The following is a 15007-nucleotide window of genomic DNA, read 5'->3' as shown; positions in this document are numbered from 1 at the left end:
ACTTGCAGAAATATATTTTTATTGTTGAGAACCAATGCATTTCAACAGAGCAACAGGTGGAAAGTCATTGGTTGAATCGGACATAACCATCTCAGATCCTAAGGACAAACTGTGCGAGATACACAGACAAAAGGGAATGTCTCAGAACAAGGAGTGTCATTCCATTTCAGCTGACTGCCCAAGTTGTTGTGCACACAGTTTCCTGAATTGTTTGGCTGGTCTTTGTCCCAAAAGACAAAGTGGACTGCAGATCCATCAGACCACATCCATCTTCCTTCTTTGTGGATGTCACTGAGTCCGATCCAGGTGGGTGAGACAGCAGGGTCAAAGTTCTTGATCAGGGATTTGACAAAATTGTTCTCACTCAGACTGTGGATAGACACCAGGTTGGCACTCTCTGACACACAGTGGAACTCTGCATCAGCCCAGGTCATACGTGTGGCAATGTACTTGTAGCAGCGGCCGTTGAAGCTGTACCAGAACATGGGACAGTCGCCCTGCTGTAGCTTCACTTCACGGTCACCTGAAGGAGATGCGGTGGCCAGAGCCAGACCAAACAAGAAAAGGAACAAGAGCATGATAGTGTCTCTGTGTCACAGGAGCAGAGCTGATATGCACCAGTGAGTGGGATGGAGATCCTGGAGGAGACAAGTAACAGTCTGTTTTCTTTTATATGCTGTGGAGTGGGTGTCTGCACTGTTGGTGTAATATTATTGGCCAAGTGTACTTGACAAACATTGTCAGTTGCACACCGCCACACAGTATCTGAACATGAGCCAAAAAAGACCAGCACACCTGGAGACGTCACACATGTTATGGATATTCCATAACTGACCAGGACAACAGAATGTCAAGCTGTACTCTTCTGTTCTCTCAAACAGAAGATAACACATGTTGTTTAATAAACCAGGAGCCTCACAGGCGAACCAAGGCCAGAATGCAGGTCATCATCAGACGCAACAAGACAAACCAAAGATACAGATTTAGGTCATAGGTTTATGATTCGGAACTGACGAACTAGTTTCTATGATTGGCTTAAAGGCTGGTCTTGGACTGTGAGGGTCAGACGAGTTTGGGGACACCGTACGAACAGGAGGTGTCCCTTGAGTCGCTCTCCCTTGCAAGGTTCTTCATTAAAGTTTTCCCAGAATCATCATACGAAGTTTGGTTTGGTCTTCTCTTCTTCAAACTGACAACTGCCAGTGCATCAGCTCCGAAAATCCACAACAATTTGGCGTCACGAACAGGATTTCAACACAACAAAGACGTGGTAAGTGCATAATTTTATTTTATTATTGTGCCTTACCATGTCTGCGTTTGACGAAATCACAAAGAAACTGTGCATCACTTTCACTTTAAAGGTGGTCACAAAGTGAACAAAAAAAAAAAAGCAAAAAGCTGATGGTTAAAGAATCTAAACACATGAAAATGTGTTGAAACTGTGCAGTGATAAGCAGGTGCAAAGCATGTGGTTGTGAAGAGGTAAAAAAAGGCAGAGTTGAGTGAGTCTTAACTCCTGCAGTGCCACAAAAGTGGCTGGGATTTCTGGGCTAGCTTCGGGCTACGTCCGGCACAGGGGGACCCACCTGAGGTTTAAACTATAGAAAAGACGTTTTCGGGGTAGGATTTGGCCTATTTCGTTTAAGCCAAGATCGGGGATCATCCACTCTGTGTCCTGTGAGAAATGTTTTCAGACTTGGGATTCTAAGTCCTAGAGTCGGGCGCCGGTAAAAAAATTTTTCAAACAATAAACAGTGTACACAAGACGAAGAGTTGCTTCGTCGGTTTGGCTTCAGATCACTGCTATTGCACCAGGAAGAGAGGTGTAAAAAAAAAGAACTTCGGTGATGCTGGGAAAGTTTTGATGTGTCTGTTTTGTGTTTGATGTGTCTGTTTTGTGTTTGATGTGTTTGTTTGTGTGATGTTTTTAATGTAAATGTGTTAAAATGGGCAACAACACGTCTAAAGCAGTGAGTAGAACACAATCTACTACAAAATTAATTCATTCACCAAAACACAAGAGAAAGAACAAATCTGTTTCAGTAGGAAACAAACGCACCAATTCAGAAGTAAAAGGTCAATCTGCCATTGATAAGCTTCCCGAAGCAAACCCCCACACACTCACAGATGCACAATATAGAGCGATGTTTTCTCCACAATCTCCGGCGGGAGTTGTTGGTAGATTGAAAGGATGGACTTTTGTGTTTCTATTTTCTTCCCTTATGAATCAGTGGACAGATGGCGAATGGCCATACGAAGGAGCGTTTGATAGAGATAAGCTTCAGATTGCTGAGTACAATGTTAACCCAGATTTTGGAAATCCATCTTGGGATAGTGCGTATATGAAAGATTGTGTAAATGTGTGGTTAACTGTTGCTCGTCAGAGGTGTGGAGTGAGTCTGGATGAAAAAAGAGTTGATCGTTTTTCTGATGAGTTCAGAGCAGCAGTGGAGAACTGTGTTAAATGTGTGACAGCATGTCACTTGCCTATGTTGGAAGCAGAGTTGCAAACCAGAGCTACAGAAATGATGAAAATTAAATAGAGGCATGGTGAGAATGTGAAGGCCATTTCCAAAGCTATCATATACGGTTGGGCAAAACGGCAAACTGATGCTCCCTCTCCACAAACTTTGTTGACCATTGTATCCAAAGCTGGAGTGCCTTTGCAAGAGTCACACACAAACAAAACAATGATTTCAATTTTTCCACAACTTTCACCTTCAAACCCCTTTTCAGCTGCTAACATGACTGATCAAACCATTTCACAACAAGCAAAGACTGACGATGAATTTCTCTTACTAGCCGCAGCTGTTGAGGGACAAAGACTACAGACTGAAGTAGAAAATAGAGAAGAGCAGATAGCAGCTAGAGAAAGGGAAAGAGACAGTCAGGCTGCTAGAGAAAGGGAAAGAGTTAAACAGGAAAAGAAAGATAGAGCCGACGAAGAAAAAGCTAGGAAAGCTGCAGAAAAAGAAAAGAAAGCTAATTTGTCATTCAAACAGGTAAAAAGCCAGAAAAGAAAGGAAAAGAAAAGACATTTAGCTGCCGTTGCTGAAGAAACAGAGATAGACACTCAGGACAGCTCAGGAGAAAGTGAGGTAGAACTTGAGTTACAAGGAGCCAGAGGTAAGGGGGAGGAGTCTGACACAGACCATAGTGACGACACAGAACCTGCAGTCAGGCCAAAGATGACACAGAGACGAGGTACAACTAGAATGACACATTCACATCTGGAAAGACATACAAGATCGAAAACTAACATTTTAGAGCCCCCTCTAAACATTACATCCACCTCAATAAATGCTCCAAAAATCATGGTTGGCAACACAGCTGTCTGCAAACCATGGACTCCTGCTGAGATAGTTGGAATGACACAAAATGCCCCCAATCCGACCACAAACCCAGATGAATACTGGGGATGGTTAAGATATGTATGCTCTGTGTATAACTGTCTGATACCTGATGTTGAACAATTACTTGCTGGCTCATACAGAACGGAGTGGGATTTGTGCAAAGGTGAATTTCTTTTCCCTGCTCGGACAGAGGATGGCCAGTGGCCTCCTCATAGAACCATGATTGACTGGTTAAATGAAGAAGCAAAAACAGCAATAAGAAAATGTGCACGACAGCGCACTGACTTTAATAAAGTAATTCACTGTGTCCAAGATGCATATGAAACTGTACCTGAGTTTGTTAACAGATTTACACGTACTTGGGATAGCAATGCAGGAATAGGACGAGAAGGAAATGAATATTTTGTTGTTACAACCTTTGTGCAAAATCTAAAACCAAATGTTGCAGCTGCATACAAATTGTCTGTCACCGATTGGCAAACCAAAGACTGGAAAGCAACGGTAAACAAAATGATGGCGCTAGATAGGTGTGAAGTTTTTGCTGAAGACAAATCTGCCTCCTTCCCAAAACAAATGTTACAGCATGCGCGACAGGGGGGTGGACAACAGCATTTCAAAAACAATAACAAGCGAAAACCGGGAAAGTGTCACAAATGTGGGAAAGCGGGACATTGGGCTAATGAGTGTAGAAGTGGTCGTCGTCAGAACAAGCAAAATTACCCATTCCAGGATCACCAAACAAGGAATTTCCAACAAACAGCCCCCCTTGCTTTACCACAACAACAACAACAACCACTACCACCTCCTCCACATGTTGATAATGTGAATCATGGACAATATTACAATCAAGCATAGGGAGGCCATAGAGGGGCAGGATCAGAAAAAACATTTCCCATTCAAGCAGCTGTAATTCGACTTTCAAAAGATCCTTCAGAAGATCCAATAATGCCTGTTGAAGTAAATGGTAGTAGAGTTGACATTATGGTAGATAGTGGGGCCACAATTTCCACTGTTAAAGCTGATGAGCATGTATGTACACCAACACCTAATTTTGTCACCACCGTGGGTGTTTCCGGCGTTCCTGTTGTTGAGCCACTATCACAGAGAGCTAAAATAACTGTTGAAGGTTCAGATGTGCAACATTCTTTCCTGATTTCTGAGAAAAGTCCAATTAATCTCATGGGACGAGATTTACTTTGCAAGCTACATGCCACCATTCAATGCACACCTGATGGATTGTTTTTAAGCCTACCTGATGTGAAGGCTGCTCATGCATTTCAGTTTTTGAAAACTATTGCTGATTGTTTGTATTGTTGGTCATTGACTGATTTTAACATGGCTTCCAGTTTCACAGTATCTAGCATTCAAAAAATTGCTCAAATTTCACCAGCATGTGCAACACAGATGTCTGCCATGAGGCCTGTACTACAGTGTCACTGTACAGCAGCATTTAACCCCCCAGAGGTGTACAAACAATTAGCTGATGTGTTTTTGAATACACAAGAGGGGTTGGAGTGTGAACAATGTTTGTTTGTTGGTCCACAGGGATGTGCAATTCCAATTCGGTTATCTGACGCACAGCGCAAATTGGTTAATGATAAAGATTCATTTCCATACATCACTGTAGCTGTCTCTCCTGGCTGTGACCCACAACAGCTTGAAAGCATGGTGGCACAGTGCCAGGCATTGAGAGGAGCTGCGCAGACTCCTCAAACTCAAACAATAACACACTTGGGCCTTGAGCTGTACATGTTATCTTTAACTGAGCACATCCAGCTACCTCAGAGTAGGTTTGTTTTGCAACAACCACCCCTCCCCACACAGTATGGGCCTCCATCAGAGCTTTCAGAGGTTCCATCTATTTTATGGGCTAAACATAAAAACCATGTGGGTTTTGTGAATTCGGCTCCACCTCACGAAGTCACACTCAAACCTGGTGCTAAACTACCAATGGTCAGGCAATACAATTTGCCACACAAGTCAATTGCTGGTATTGAAGGTGTAATTCAGTCTTTACTGGATCAAGGTGTGTTGGTTCAAACAACGAGCCCATGTAACACACCCATTTTACCCATTCCAAAAGCAAACCGCCCAGATGAATGGCGTTTTGTACAAGATTTGCAAGCTATTAATAGCATTGTAGTGCCAACAGCTCCAATTGTGCCAGACACAAATTCGATTTTAGCTTCACTACCATCCAACTCAACACACTACACAGTCATTGATTTGAGTTCAGCTTTTTTCTCAATCCCGTTGCATCCAGATAGCCAGTATCTGTTTGCATTCACATTCAAAGGAAAACAGTACACCTGGCAGCGTTTGCCTCAGGGTTTTGTCGAGAGTCCTACAGTTTACGCAGCAGCAGTGAAACGGGACTTGGATGACCTCCACTTTCCAGGGGGCTCCACTCTCCTACAGTATGCAGATGACCTCCTGATAGCTTCACCATCACAGGAAGCTTGTCGAACGGACTCCATCTTGCTCCTACAGAGACTAGCTGAGTGTGGTCATAGAGCATCACTTGCCAAACTGCAATTTTGTCGGTCTGAGGTGACATACTTGGGTCATGTTTTGAAAAATGGACAGCGCCTGTTGTCACCGGAGAGGTTGAAACTGCTGGTTAACATGCCTCCTCCCACAACCAAGAAACAAATGCTCTCGTTCTTGGGGATGGCGAATTATTGCAGACATTGGATCTTTGAGTATGCTGCTATGGACTCTGTTTTGCGAAACGCCACACTGCAATCAGCTCCTCCCAAGGTGCAGTGGACTGAGGACATGAACAAAGCTTTTCAGGACCTGAAACATGCTCTCACCTTGGCTCCGGCATTGGGGCTGCCGGACTATCATCAGCCGTTCCATCTGCATGTACATGAACGAGATGGCTTTGCTACAGGCATTCTCGTGCAAAAACATGGGTCTCATTACCGTCCAGTTGCGTACTACTCCTCTCGACTAACCCCTGTGGTTCTTGGCATACCAGGTTGCTTAAGAGCGGTGGCCGCCGTTGCCATCATGATTGAGAAATCTTCTCCAATTGTACTGGCTCATGACTGTGTTGTGCACGTTCCACATGCAGTACTTCACATCTTGAACACATCTGCTACCCAACACATGACAGCTGCACGTCGTTCAGGCTATGAAGCAATCATTCTTCATAGTCCACACATCACTTTAAAACGCTCACCTCCATTGAATCCAGCTACTCTCCTTCCATTGATTGACACAGATGATGAGCATGATTGCATCACAACTATTGACCTGTGTACATCCCCAAGGCCAGACTTGTTGCAGACACCAATACCCAATTCTGATTTGATTTTTTACACTGATGGTTCAGCTAGCAGACCATCTGATAGCACACATCTAGCTGGCTATGCAGTAGTTAACGATTGGGGGGTAGTAGAGGCAAAAGCACTGCCTCCAGGTACCTCTGCTCAAGCAGCAGAACTGTATGCTCTAACTAGAGCGTGTATTCTTGCTTCTGGTAAGGTGGCTACTATTTACACTGACTCAAGATATGCATTTGGCGCTGCTCATGATTTTGGCCAGTTATGGAAGATGAGAGGTTTTGTGTCATCTTCTGGAAAACCACTACAGCATCACACTTTGGTTAATGACCTGTTAGATGCTATTTTGCGCCCATCTCAGCTTGCAATCATCAAATGTGCTGCTCACACGAATGGAACTGATCCTGTTTCACGAGGAAATGCAATGGCTGACACTGCAGCCAAACAAGCGGCACTTTCCTCTCCCTCTTTGGTACTTCAATGTGCCTCCACACAACCTACCAATCCAATTCCAGTTCCTTCCGCTAATGATGTCGTGACAATGCAAAATCACGCTGATGACAGGGAGCGAAGTCTTTGGTTGCGTAAAGGTTGTAAAGTTGACGCGGAGTCTGGCTTGTGGCTCCACCCTGATGGTCGACCGGTTTGCCCTCGAGCTCTCCTTCATGTACTGGCACGTGTGACGCATGGTCCAGCGCATGTTGGAAGAGGGGTGATGAATGATGTTATTCGCTCACAGTGGTTTGCTCCAGGCATTACTCAAGTTTCACAAACACTTGTGGATAGTTGTATGATATGTCAACAGACCAGAAAAAAGAATAGCACAGTGAAACATGACCACTTAGAACCCCCATCAGGTCCTTTTGTAAATATGCAAATAGATTTTGTACATATGCCAAGCTCACAAGGCTTCAAATACTTGCTAGTCATAACCGACAGGTTCTCGAAGTGGGTAGAAGCTTTTGCAACGAAAAAAGAAGATGCAAGAACAGTTGTAAAGTGTCTGCTAAAAGAGGTAATCCCTAGGTACGGAGTGCCGCAGGGAATAGATAGGGACAGAGGTCCAGCTTTTGTGTCAAAAATCACTCAGGGACTGTCAGAAATCTTAGGATTTAAGTGGCAGTTACATGTTCCTTATCATCCACAGAGTTCAGGTCAAGTTGAGAGAATGAATGCAACTATCAAAGACAGATTGACCAAAACAGTCCTAGCCACAGGCCTGAAATGGCCTGATGCACTGCCGATTGTGCTGTACTCCATTCGGAGTGCACCAAGTGCAACTACAGGACTGAGTCCTCACGAGGTGCTGATGGGAAGACCAATGTCCACAGGGACAAGTCCCCCACTGACACCACACAAAGCTACTCTGCTTTGGACGGATGAGTTCATGACTGAGTATGTGAAAAGACTAACAGAGATTTTGAGAAAGTATCATTTACAGGTGGCTGACAGACTCCCCAAACCATCGGAAGAACCAATTCATTCCTTTCGAGAAGGTGACCTGGTATTAATCAAATCTCTGGAAAAAGTGTCTTTGTCTCCTAGGTGGAAAGGTCCATACCAGGTGCTGCTGACTACTAGGACGGCCCTGAAGGTCGAAGGCAGAGCAGAATGGATCCACGCCACAAGTAGGTTCGGGCAGGGGACAGATCAAGTCGGTCCAAATGAGAGAGAGACAGGAGTCTCTCTGATTCCAGGCGAAGGAGAGCGGAAAGGCTTTCCTTCTCATGACACAGTCGGTGCCATGAACCCAGTGCCCCATGGACAGGGGCGCCCTTTGCAGAATGATCCAGAAAATGCAGACCAAGAGCCAGATCTTGGACATACGGACAAATCAATGAGCCCATTGGGACTCTACAACACTATGGCGGTGGTCTACATATGATAAAACACTGTTTGAGACGAAGCAGAGTTCATCCACGTCGACGAAGAGGATCACTCCAGGAGGATGGATTCCACATCACCATGCATCGTATGTGCTAGTAACCTCTCCATGGTGATGGCCCTCTACTGTACGCAAAGTGCATGGGTTGAAGACTTCACTTTGTGATTGATTTGTTTTATTGTTATGATGTAATCAAATGTTTGTATGACTCCCCTTTAAGTTGCTAGGATTTCATCTAGTAAGAGGCAGGAAGTGTCTTGTCTTAGGTTGTTTGCGCATGTGACTGGTGACCTCTGTCAATGACCTCCTTTAACGCTTTGGTGTTCTAGGAGATCTTCTTTGAGGATTTGCCTCACTACTGCCCCTGGTGGTTGGAAGACAGAACTCATGGGTCACATGACAGTTGTTTTAAAGGGGTACATAAGAGGGGTTTTTTTTATCTAATTTACTGATTGTTTGCTTTTATTGTTATTGCATTATGTGTTTAAATGATTATGTGTTTTGATGATTTTACTTTTGATTTTGTTCAATGCAATTGTTGATTCTTGTATTACTTTTGTGTGAGAATTGTTATCTGTTGTGCGGATGTTGTTTCTACTCTGTTTGTGCCCTTACAGTCCACCAGTCCAGTCATAAATTGGTAATTTGTATTGATCTTTTGATCAATAAGAGGGGATTGTTATGGATATTCCATAACTGACCAGGACAACAGAATGTCAAGCTGTACTCTTCTGTTCTCTCAAACAGAAGATAACACATGTTGTTTAATAAACCAGGAGCCTCACAGGCGAACCAAGGCCAGAATGCAGGTCATCATCAGACGCAACAAGACAAACCAAAGATACAGATTTAGGTCATAGGTTTATGATTCGGAACTGACGAACTAGTTTCTATGATTGGCTTAAAGGCTGGTCTTGGACTGTGAGGGTCAGACGAGTTTGGGGACACCGTACGAACAGGAGGTGTCCCTTGAGTCGCTCTCCCTTGCAAGGTTCTTCATTAAAGTTTTCCCAGAATCATCATACGAAGTTTGGTTTGGTCTTCTCTTCTTCAAACTGACAACTGCCAGTGCATCAGCTCCGAAAATCCACAACAACACAAAACCTACAACTTATTCAAATAATATATAAGGTCTAATCCATTCACTCTCCTTCCACCCCAATAAGGACCCTGTGAGGTAAATACAGATTGGTGTTGTTTAAAACAAAACTGAGTCAAGGAATGAATATATCTTTTCTCCATGCACTACCAAAAAGTGCCAAGAAGAATGTTTATTTTCTGTGATCATTTGAGGGAAGTGTTGGTCATAAAAAGCGATCACAGTCTGTCTTTGAAAGAGTTTTTAATGCTTGACAAGGACTTAGCTGATCTTAACACTAAATTGTTCACCTTTGAATGTTGCCTTGTGATGAAGTAAAGATGCTCTTGGCACTAAAATGATTTGGGAAAAAGCCCAGAGCCTCAGTTAGAACAGATATAAAAAGTGTATTAAGCCCTGACTGCTGCCTGTGTTAAATAGATCTAATATAAACTAACTCAAGACAGTGTGATTTTACCATCAGAACCAAGTAAATATTGAGTTTTGAATACATAAAAATATATTTACATGTATTTTAGGTAGTGTACTTGTGATTGCATCATAACAGTTGTTACACCTGTGCTGTTCCCATATTTATCTAAAACAGAATATAAATAGCTGGGACAGCCAAGTACTTTGAATTTACGCAAACCAGCAGGTGAAGAAATAAAACAAATGTGACTTCTGCGAGAAATGGACATTGATGGTCAACATTTATACAACTCAAGTTTTAGTTTTCGGTTGTAGAAAAGTTGATATTTGCAAAATAAAGTTATTATGAAATGGAGAAAAATTAGAGATTCACTATTGCTTTAAATATCTCAAAGTCATAATGAATTAAAATGGCTCATTGTAATTGCCATTGAGGAGCTGTATAAGCAGACCTCCACAGATATGTTTGCTCATGTTAGTAAATGTAAAACTCTGGATTTACTGGTAGATGTCAGATTAAATGTTTTAGGTAGGTTCGGCCCAACAGTTATGTTGTGTGTATGTGAAGAGTGGCAGTTTAAAATATACACATATATACTGGAAAAGCTACACATTTCTTAAGTATACCCCAAACAGCGTCGGAAATTGGCGGGGGGCAAGGGCAAAAATGCCCCAAGAAATCTCAGACTGCCCCTAAAAACCGTGATCGTTGCAGTTAAAAAGAGAATTATTGGCCTCTGGGGGAGCCTGCTTGAAGGTAACAAAACTCCCTATTATTGATGAATCAGAATATGAAATTCATGTGCTGTTCCTTCATTTAATCAACAAGCAAAGAGTATGAAAATCTAGAACAGACATGTAAAAGCACTTTAACTAAAACAATCATTTCAATCTACACAAATGTGCAAGAGGTTGTTGTAATTCTATAAAAAAAATACATTTTGTATAGTCCAACTGGGACAAAAAAGAAAAATTTGAGACTACTGAAAAGCTGAGTGAATATTTCTTTTGGCAAAAATCAGAAAAAAGATCTGCACACTGTACTAATAACTCCTAGCAAATTTAATTGAGCAACATTTCGACCTACCAGAGACTTCGTCAGGTTTTGTTAAATCACCATCACAGAGCAAGACAAACAATATATAGGCACAAACACATTCAGCACTTAGGTGATTGTGAGCTGCATGATTGAGAGTCAATCTGCTCCCAAGCTGAACCAATCAGGGCAGAGCTGGACACTGCCTGATACTTCCACATGTGGAAAAGAAAAAAACCTCTGTAGCATTTTCCCCAGTATTAACTACCCTGAGATACAGCGCCCTGGGTTCTTTAACTTAAACGACATCCTAATACTAATCACTTGTATCACCTCTTTTTTAATATGTCCAATATTACCATATAGACAAGATAACACTTCCAAACATTCCAGCTGAAATGGAAGTAGACTAAAGTGACTGTCTAACTGTAACGCTTGACCCCTTCCCTTTGAAACCTTGGCTCCTAACTGTTCCTACAAAGAGGAAATTTATATGAAATTATATAATTTATTCACCAAAATTTAAAGATGTTGGGCCTCAAACCACAAGGTCACACAGAGAAGGCCTACATGTAACCTGTGAAGCCTGACCACGAGGTGCTTTTTCCTGTTTCCAACGAGACAAAGGAATAGCGCCAAAATGCTGCTTATAGACAATGGGAGTCCATTGCAAACTCCATTTCCAGGGATGCTTTGCGATTTTCATACCTCTGCAAGGAACAGTCAACATACAGTCCCTCATTGGCAGAGATGCTCCTGCAGGGCAGAGCATCCTGATGACACAGCCATGACATCACCGCCCCTTTAAAAACTGAGCACACCCTGAAAAACACGCCTTTCCCATGTCACTGAGCTAGGGGTAACTTCTGTTCCTCTGTGAGTCAGCTTGACTAAAGGGGGTACCCCACGCACGTGTTTTTCCCCTCACCAAAGTCTTTCCCCTCGCCGGACGAGACGAGACTTTGCCCGTGTTCACCCGAACACATTCCCGGATCCAAGAGAGACCGCTGCTGCAACCAGCGTCCTCAAATTCCCTCGAGAAGAAAGAGACGGAGTTTCTTCAGGAAGACGTGGAACTTCTCTGCCCTGCTCTTCTTCACTGAGTCGACTCTGCTGTTCTCCGCCACGCCGCTGAGAGCCAGCTTGCCGGAGAGTCGCCACAGCGCGAGAACGGCCACCGTCTGCATCCGAACCAAGGACAGAGCTGAACAGAGCCGGACAGAACCGGACAAAGATGGACTTCACACACACCCTGCCCACTTTCTTAAGGGACCAAGTAAGAGGCATGAGTCTGGGCAGAGGCAGTGTTAGATGTGTGTTCTTTTCAGCATCAGTGCTGTTGTTTAGCATTTAGCTTTTTAGCTTTATTGCTACTGTTTATTTGTTGTGTGAGTTGACGGACCGCCGAGTCCATTTTTCCTGCTTACTCTTAAGAGTATTTTAAGATTGCTGCCTGTTTAGTTGTGTTCACCACCCTAGACTGTTTTGTGTTTGTCCCGCTCGGGACTACTGCTGTATTTGTGCCACCGTGAGTGAGTAAGTAAGTTGCTTGGTCGATCAGAAACCAGACAACGTGCATTACAGACTGCCATCCATACGCATGCTGTCTGTGGACAAAGGAACTGCTTCTCTTCCCCTCACGATCGCTTTCCCTCCTCCCTCTCTTGCGACTAACAAACACAGACACACATGCGTGCACACACACACACAAACCAGCACCTACATCTTTCTGCACATCTGATGGTCAGATAACGTCAGACAAAGCTTTGCTTTGTCTTTCCTTATCCTCCATCAGACATGTGTGTTTTTCACGGAATTGGGTGAGTGCAAGACGCCGACCACCAGGCGGCGCCATCTTGCTATTGTCTAACCAAGACACCGCCGTATTTCCGCCATTCGGTTCTCACGTGACATGACTTCCTCCCATAGTCACGTCCGCGTCGCAGACCGATGACGTCATCACGTCAGGCCAAGTCGCCATCTTGGCACACACACACACACACACACACACTCACATATACACACACACGCACACATGCACTCCCCTGCATGTGTTCAACCCTGTACATAGCTGTTTGTGTTTTGCTTGGTAGAATTAGATTTTAGAAGTTTAGTAGTTTATTGAATGAAGCATTTGTTAACTTTGTTGACCTTGCTAAGTTTAATAAATACTGTTATATCTTTAAAGAGAAGTTCTTTTGTCACTAGTGTGTCTAACATCTTGTTAAAAGTGGCTGATTGAAGGAGTCAGAGCTCGAATTCAACCCTTCTTTGTTCACTTGAGAATATTAATATCCCTATAAGACTACCTTGTTTGGTTATTGGTCCCGGTTTCCAGGTGATGCCCTGTATTTGTTAGTACATGTTAATAATTCTATTAATTTTATAATTAATCAATTATTACTGATAATTGTTAATCATTGTTAATAACCAACTGTGCTCCTCAAGGATCCAACAGTTGGTGTCTGAATTATTGATTGATATTAATAATCTTTTGATTTCATAATTCATAATTATCATAGATAATTATGAATTATTGCTAATAACCAAACACACTCCTGCCCGTCCCAACAAAGAGAATAAAACAAAAGCACGTTTGGTGTTCTCTTAGGGTGAGTTAACCTGCTCTGCACCACAATATCCACGGCATCTAGCAGTTCTAACTGTGCAGAAAATAATCTGTACTTTTAAGCTGATATGAACTATCCAACAGCTATTACCTCAATTAACACCCAGATTGCATGAATAAACAACACTTCAAGTTAGGGATGCATGATATTATCAGCATGTCATCGGTATCAGCCGATAAAAGCTTTAAAATTAAATATCGGCATCGGCCATTTCTGCCGATTATGAGAGGCTGATTTGTTGCCATCTCCTCTGCCCCCTGACTGTACTTCCCTCCACGGACTGTTTCACCCTGATGGCTCCACTTCACTCAAGCTGCCCCGACTTGAGTGAAGTAGAGCCTGCGCGGGGAAGCACCATCAGTGAGAAACAGTCCGTAGAGGAGCTGCTATGATCGGCTGCACGGAGAGGAAACACCTCGACTGACAGGATGTACCACTCTGTTTGGAAAAAAAAAATTTTTGATTTATAAATGCAGTTGGCAACCAGCGTATTAGGTGCATTACCGCTACCTTCTGCTCCGGAGTGTGGACCAGAGATTAAATCCTACACATTTAATCCTGTCTGTCTAGTAAACTCAAAGAAAACTCTACTGCTCCATCCACGTGTCAGGTTCATTAAAGTTTTAACGCTGAGCTCCTGAACTCCAGTCCTCCTAAGTTCTTCCTTCATATATTGTCTTTCTTGATCATACTTAGTACAATCTCTGCTTGCATGCATAATAGCCTCCTCAGCCAGCTGGAAAAAAATCGGCAATCGGCCACGATGAGTTGGAAATATCGGCATATTGGATATCGGCAAAAAATCCAATATCGTGCATCCCTACTTCAAGTTTCTCTTGTGGGTTACTCACCCACGCCGGACAGTTAAACCGTCTCTTTACTGTGATGGCCGACCCCAGACCAAACTCCGTACCAGGCAAGGTGAAGGGAAGTCCGCATTCCGTCCCAGCAGCGATGAAGAAGGAAAGTCCCAGTGAAAAAAGAAGAAAGAAACGGTAGGTTTCTCTCTAAAGCCAAAGGTGCCCAGTCTGATGCTGAGAGCGGGCTTCAGAGTCCATACATAAAACGCTAGCATAACATTAGCGTGCATGCTAACTAATAACTAAGCAGCAGGAGCAGCCTACAGCGTTAAAATGAGACACAATGCCAAAGGCGAAAACTCCTAGCCATTTAACCAACTCCTTACAAATGAGTTAGGCTGTTACTGGACTCACTTAATCTGACGGTTAACTAACTTTTGTAGCTATTCGCCACAGCACCCGAACACACACACTGACTCTCGTCTCAAAGAAGCTCACACTCC

At 43.3% G+C, this 15007-nt stretch overlaps 1 protein-coding gene and 1 long non-coding RNA gene across 2 annotated transcripts; one reads left to right on the top strand and one right to left on the bottom strand.

Moving 5' to 3' along the window:
• Positions 1-2: 2 nt before the first annotated feature.
• LOC137197776 (lactose-binding lectin l-2-like) lies at positions 3-14992 on the bottom strand. The gene is made up of 2 exons (XM_067611186.1): positions 14556-14992; positions 3-638 (listed from the first exon to the last, which is right to left on the bottom strand). The coding sequence occupies exon 2, from the start codon at positions 576-578 to the stop codon at positions 99-101; it is 480 nt and encodes a 159-aa protein (XP_067467287.1). The 5' UTR covers positions 579-638; positions 14556-14992; the 3' UTR covers positions 3-98.
• Positions 810-9550, top strand: LOC137197780 (uncharacterized). The gene is made up of 2 exons (XR_010931502.1): positions 810-1270; positions 8189-9550. It is a non-coding gene; the product is annotated as an uncharacterized lncRNA (long non-coding RNA).
• Positions 14993-15007: the final 15 nt, after the last annotated feature.

Source organism: Thunnus thynnus, chromosome 15, assembly GCF_963924715.1.
Source record: "Thunnus thynnus chromosome 15, fThuThy2.1, whole genome shotgun sequence".
In the NCBI taxonomy this organism is placed as follows: Eukaryota; Metazoa; Chordata; class Actinopteri; order Scombriformes; family Scombridae; genus Thunnus; species Thunnus thynnus.
Note: the sequence above shows the minus strand (reverse complement) of the source record. Positions and strands in the feature narration are given on the sequence as shown.

Bases quoted from the DNA above. Each gene is read 5' to 3' on its own strand.
- LOC137197776 (XM_067611186.1), bottom strand. From the start codon at position 578: ATGCTCTTGTTCCTTTTCTTGTTTGGTCTGGCTCTGGCCACCGCATCT.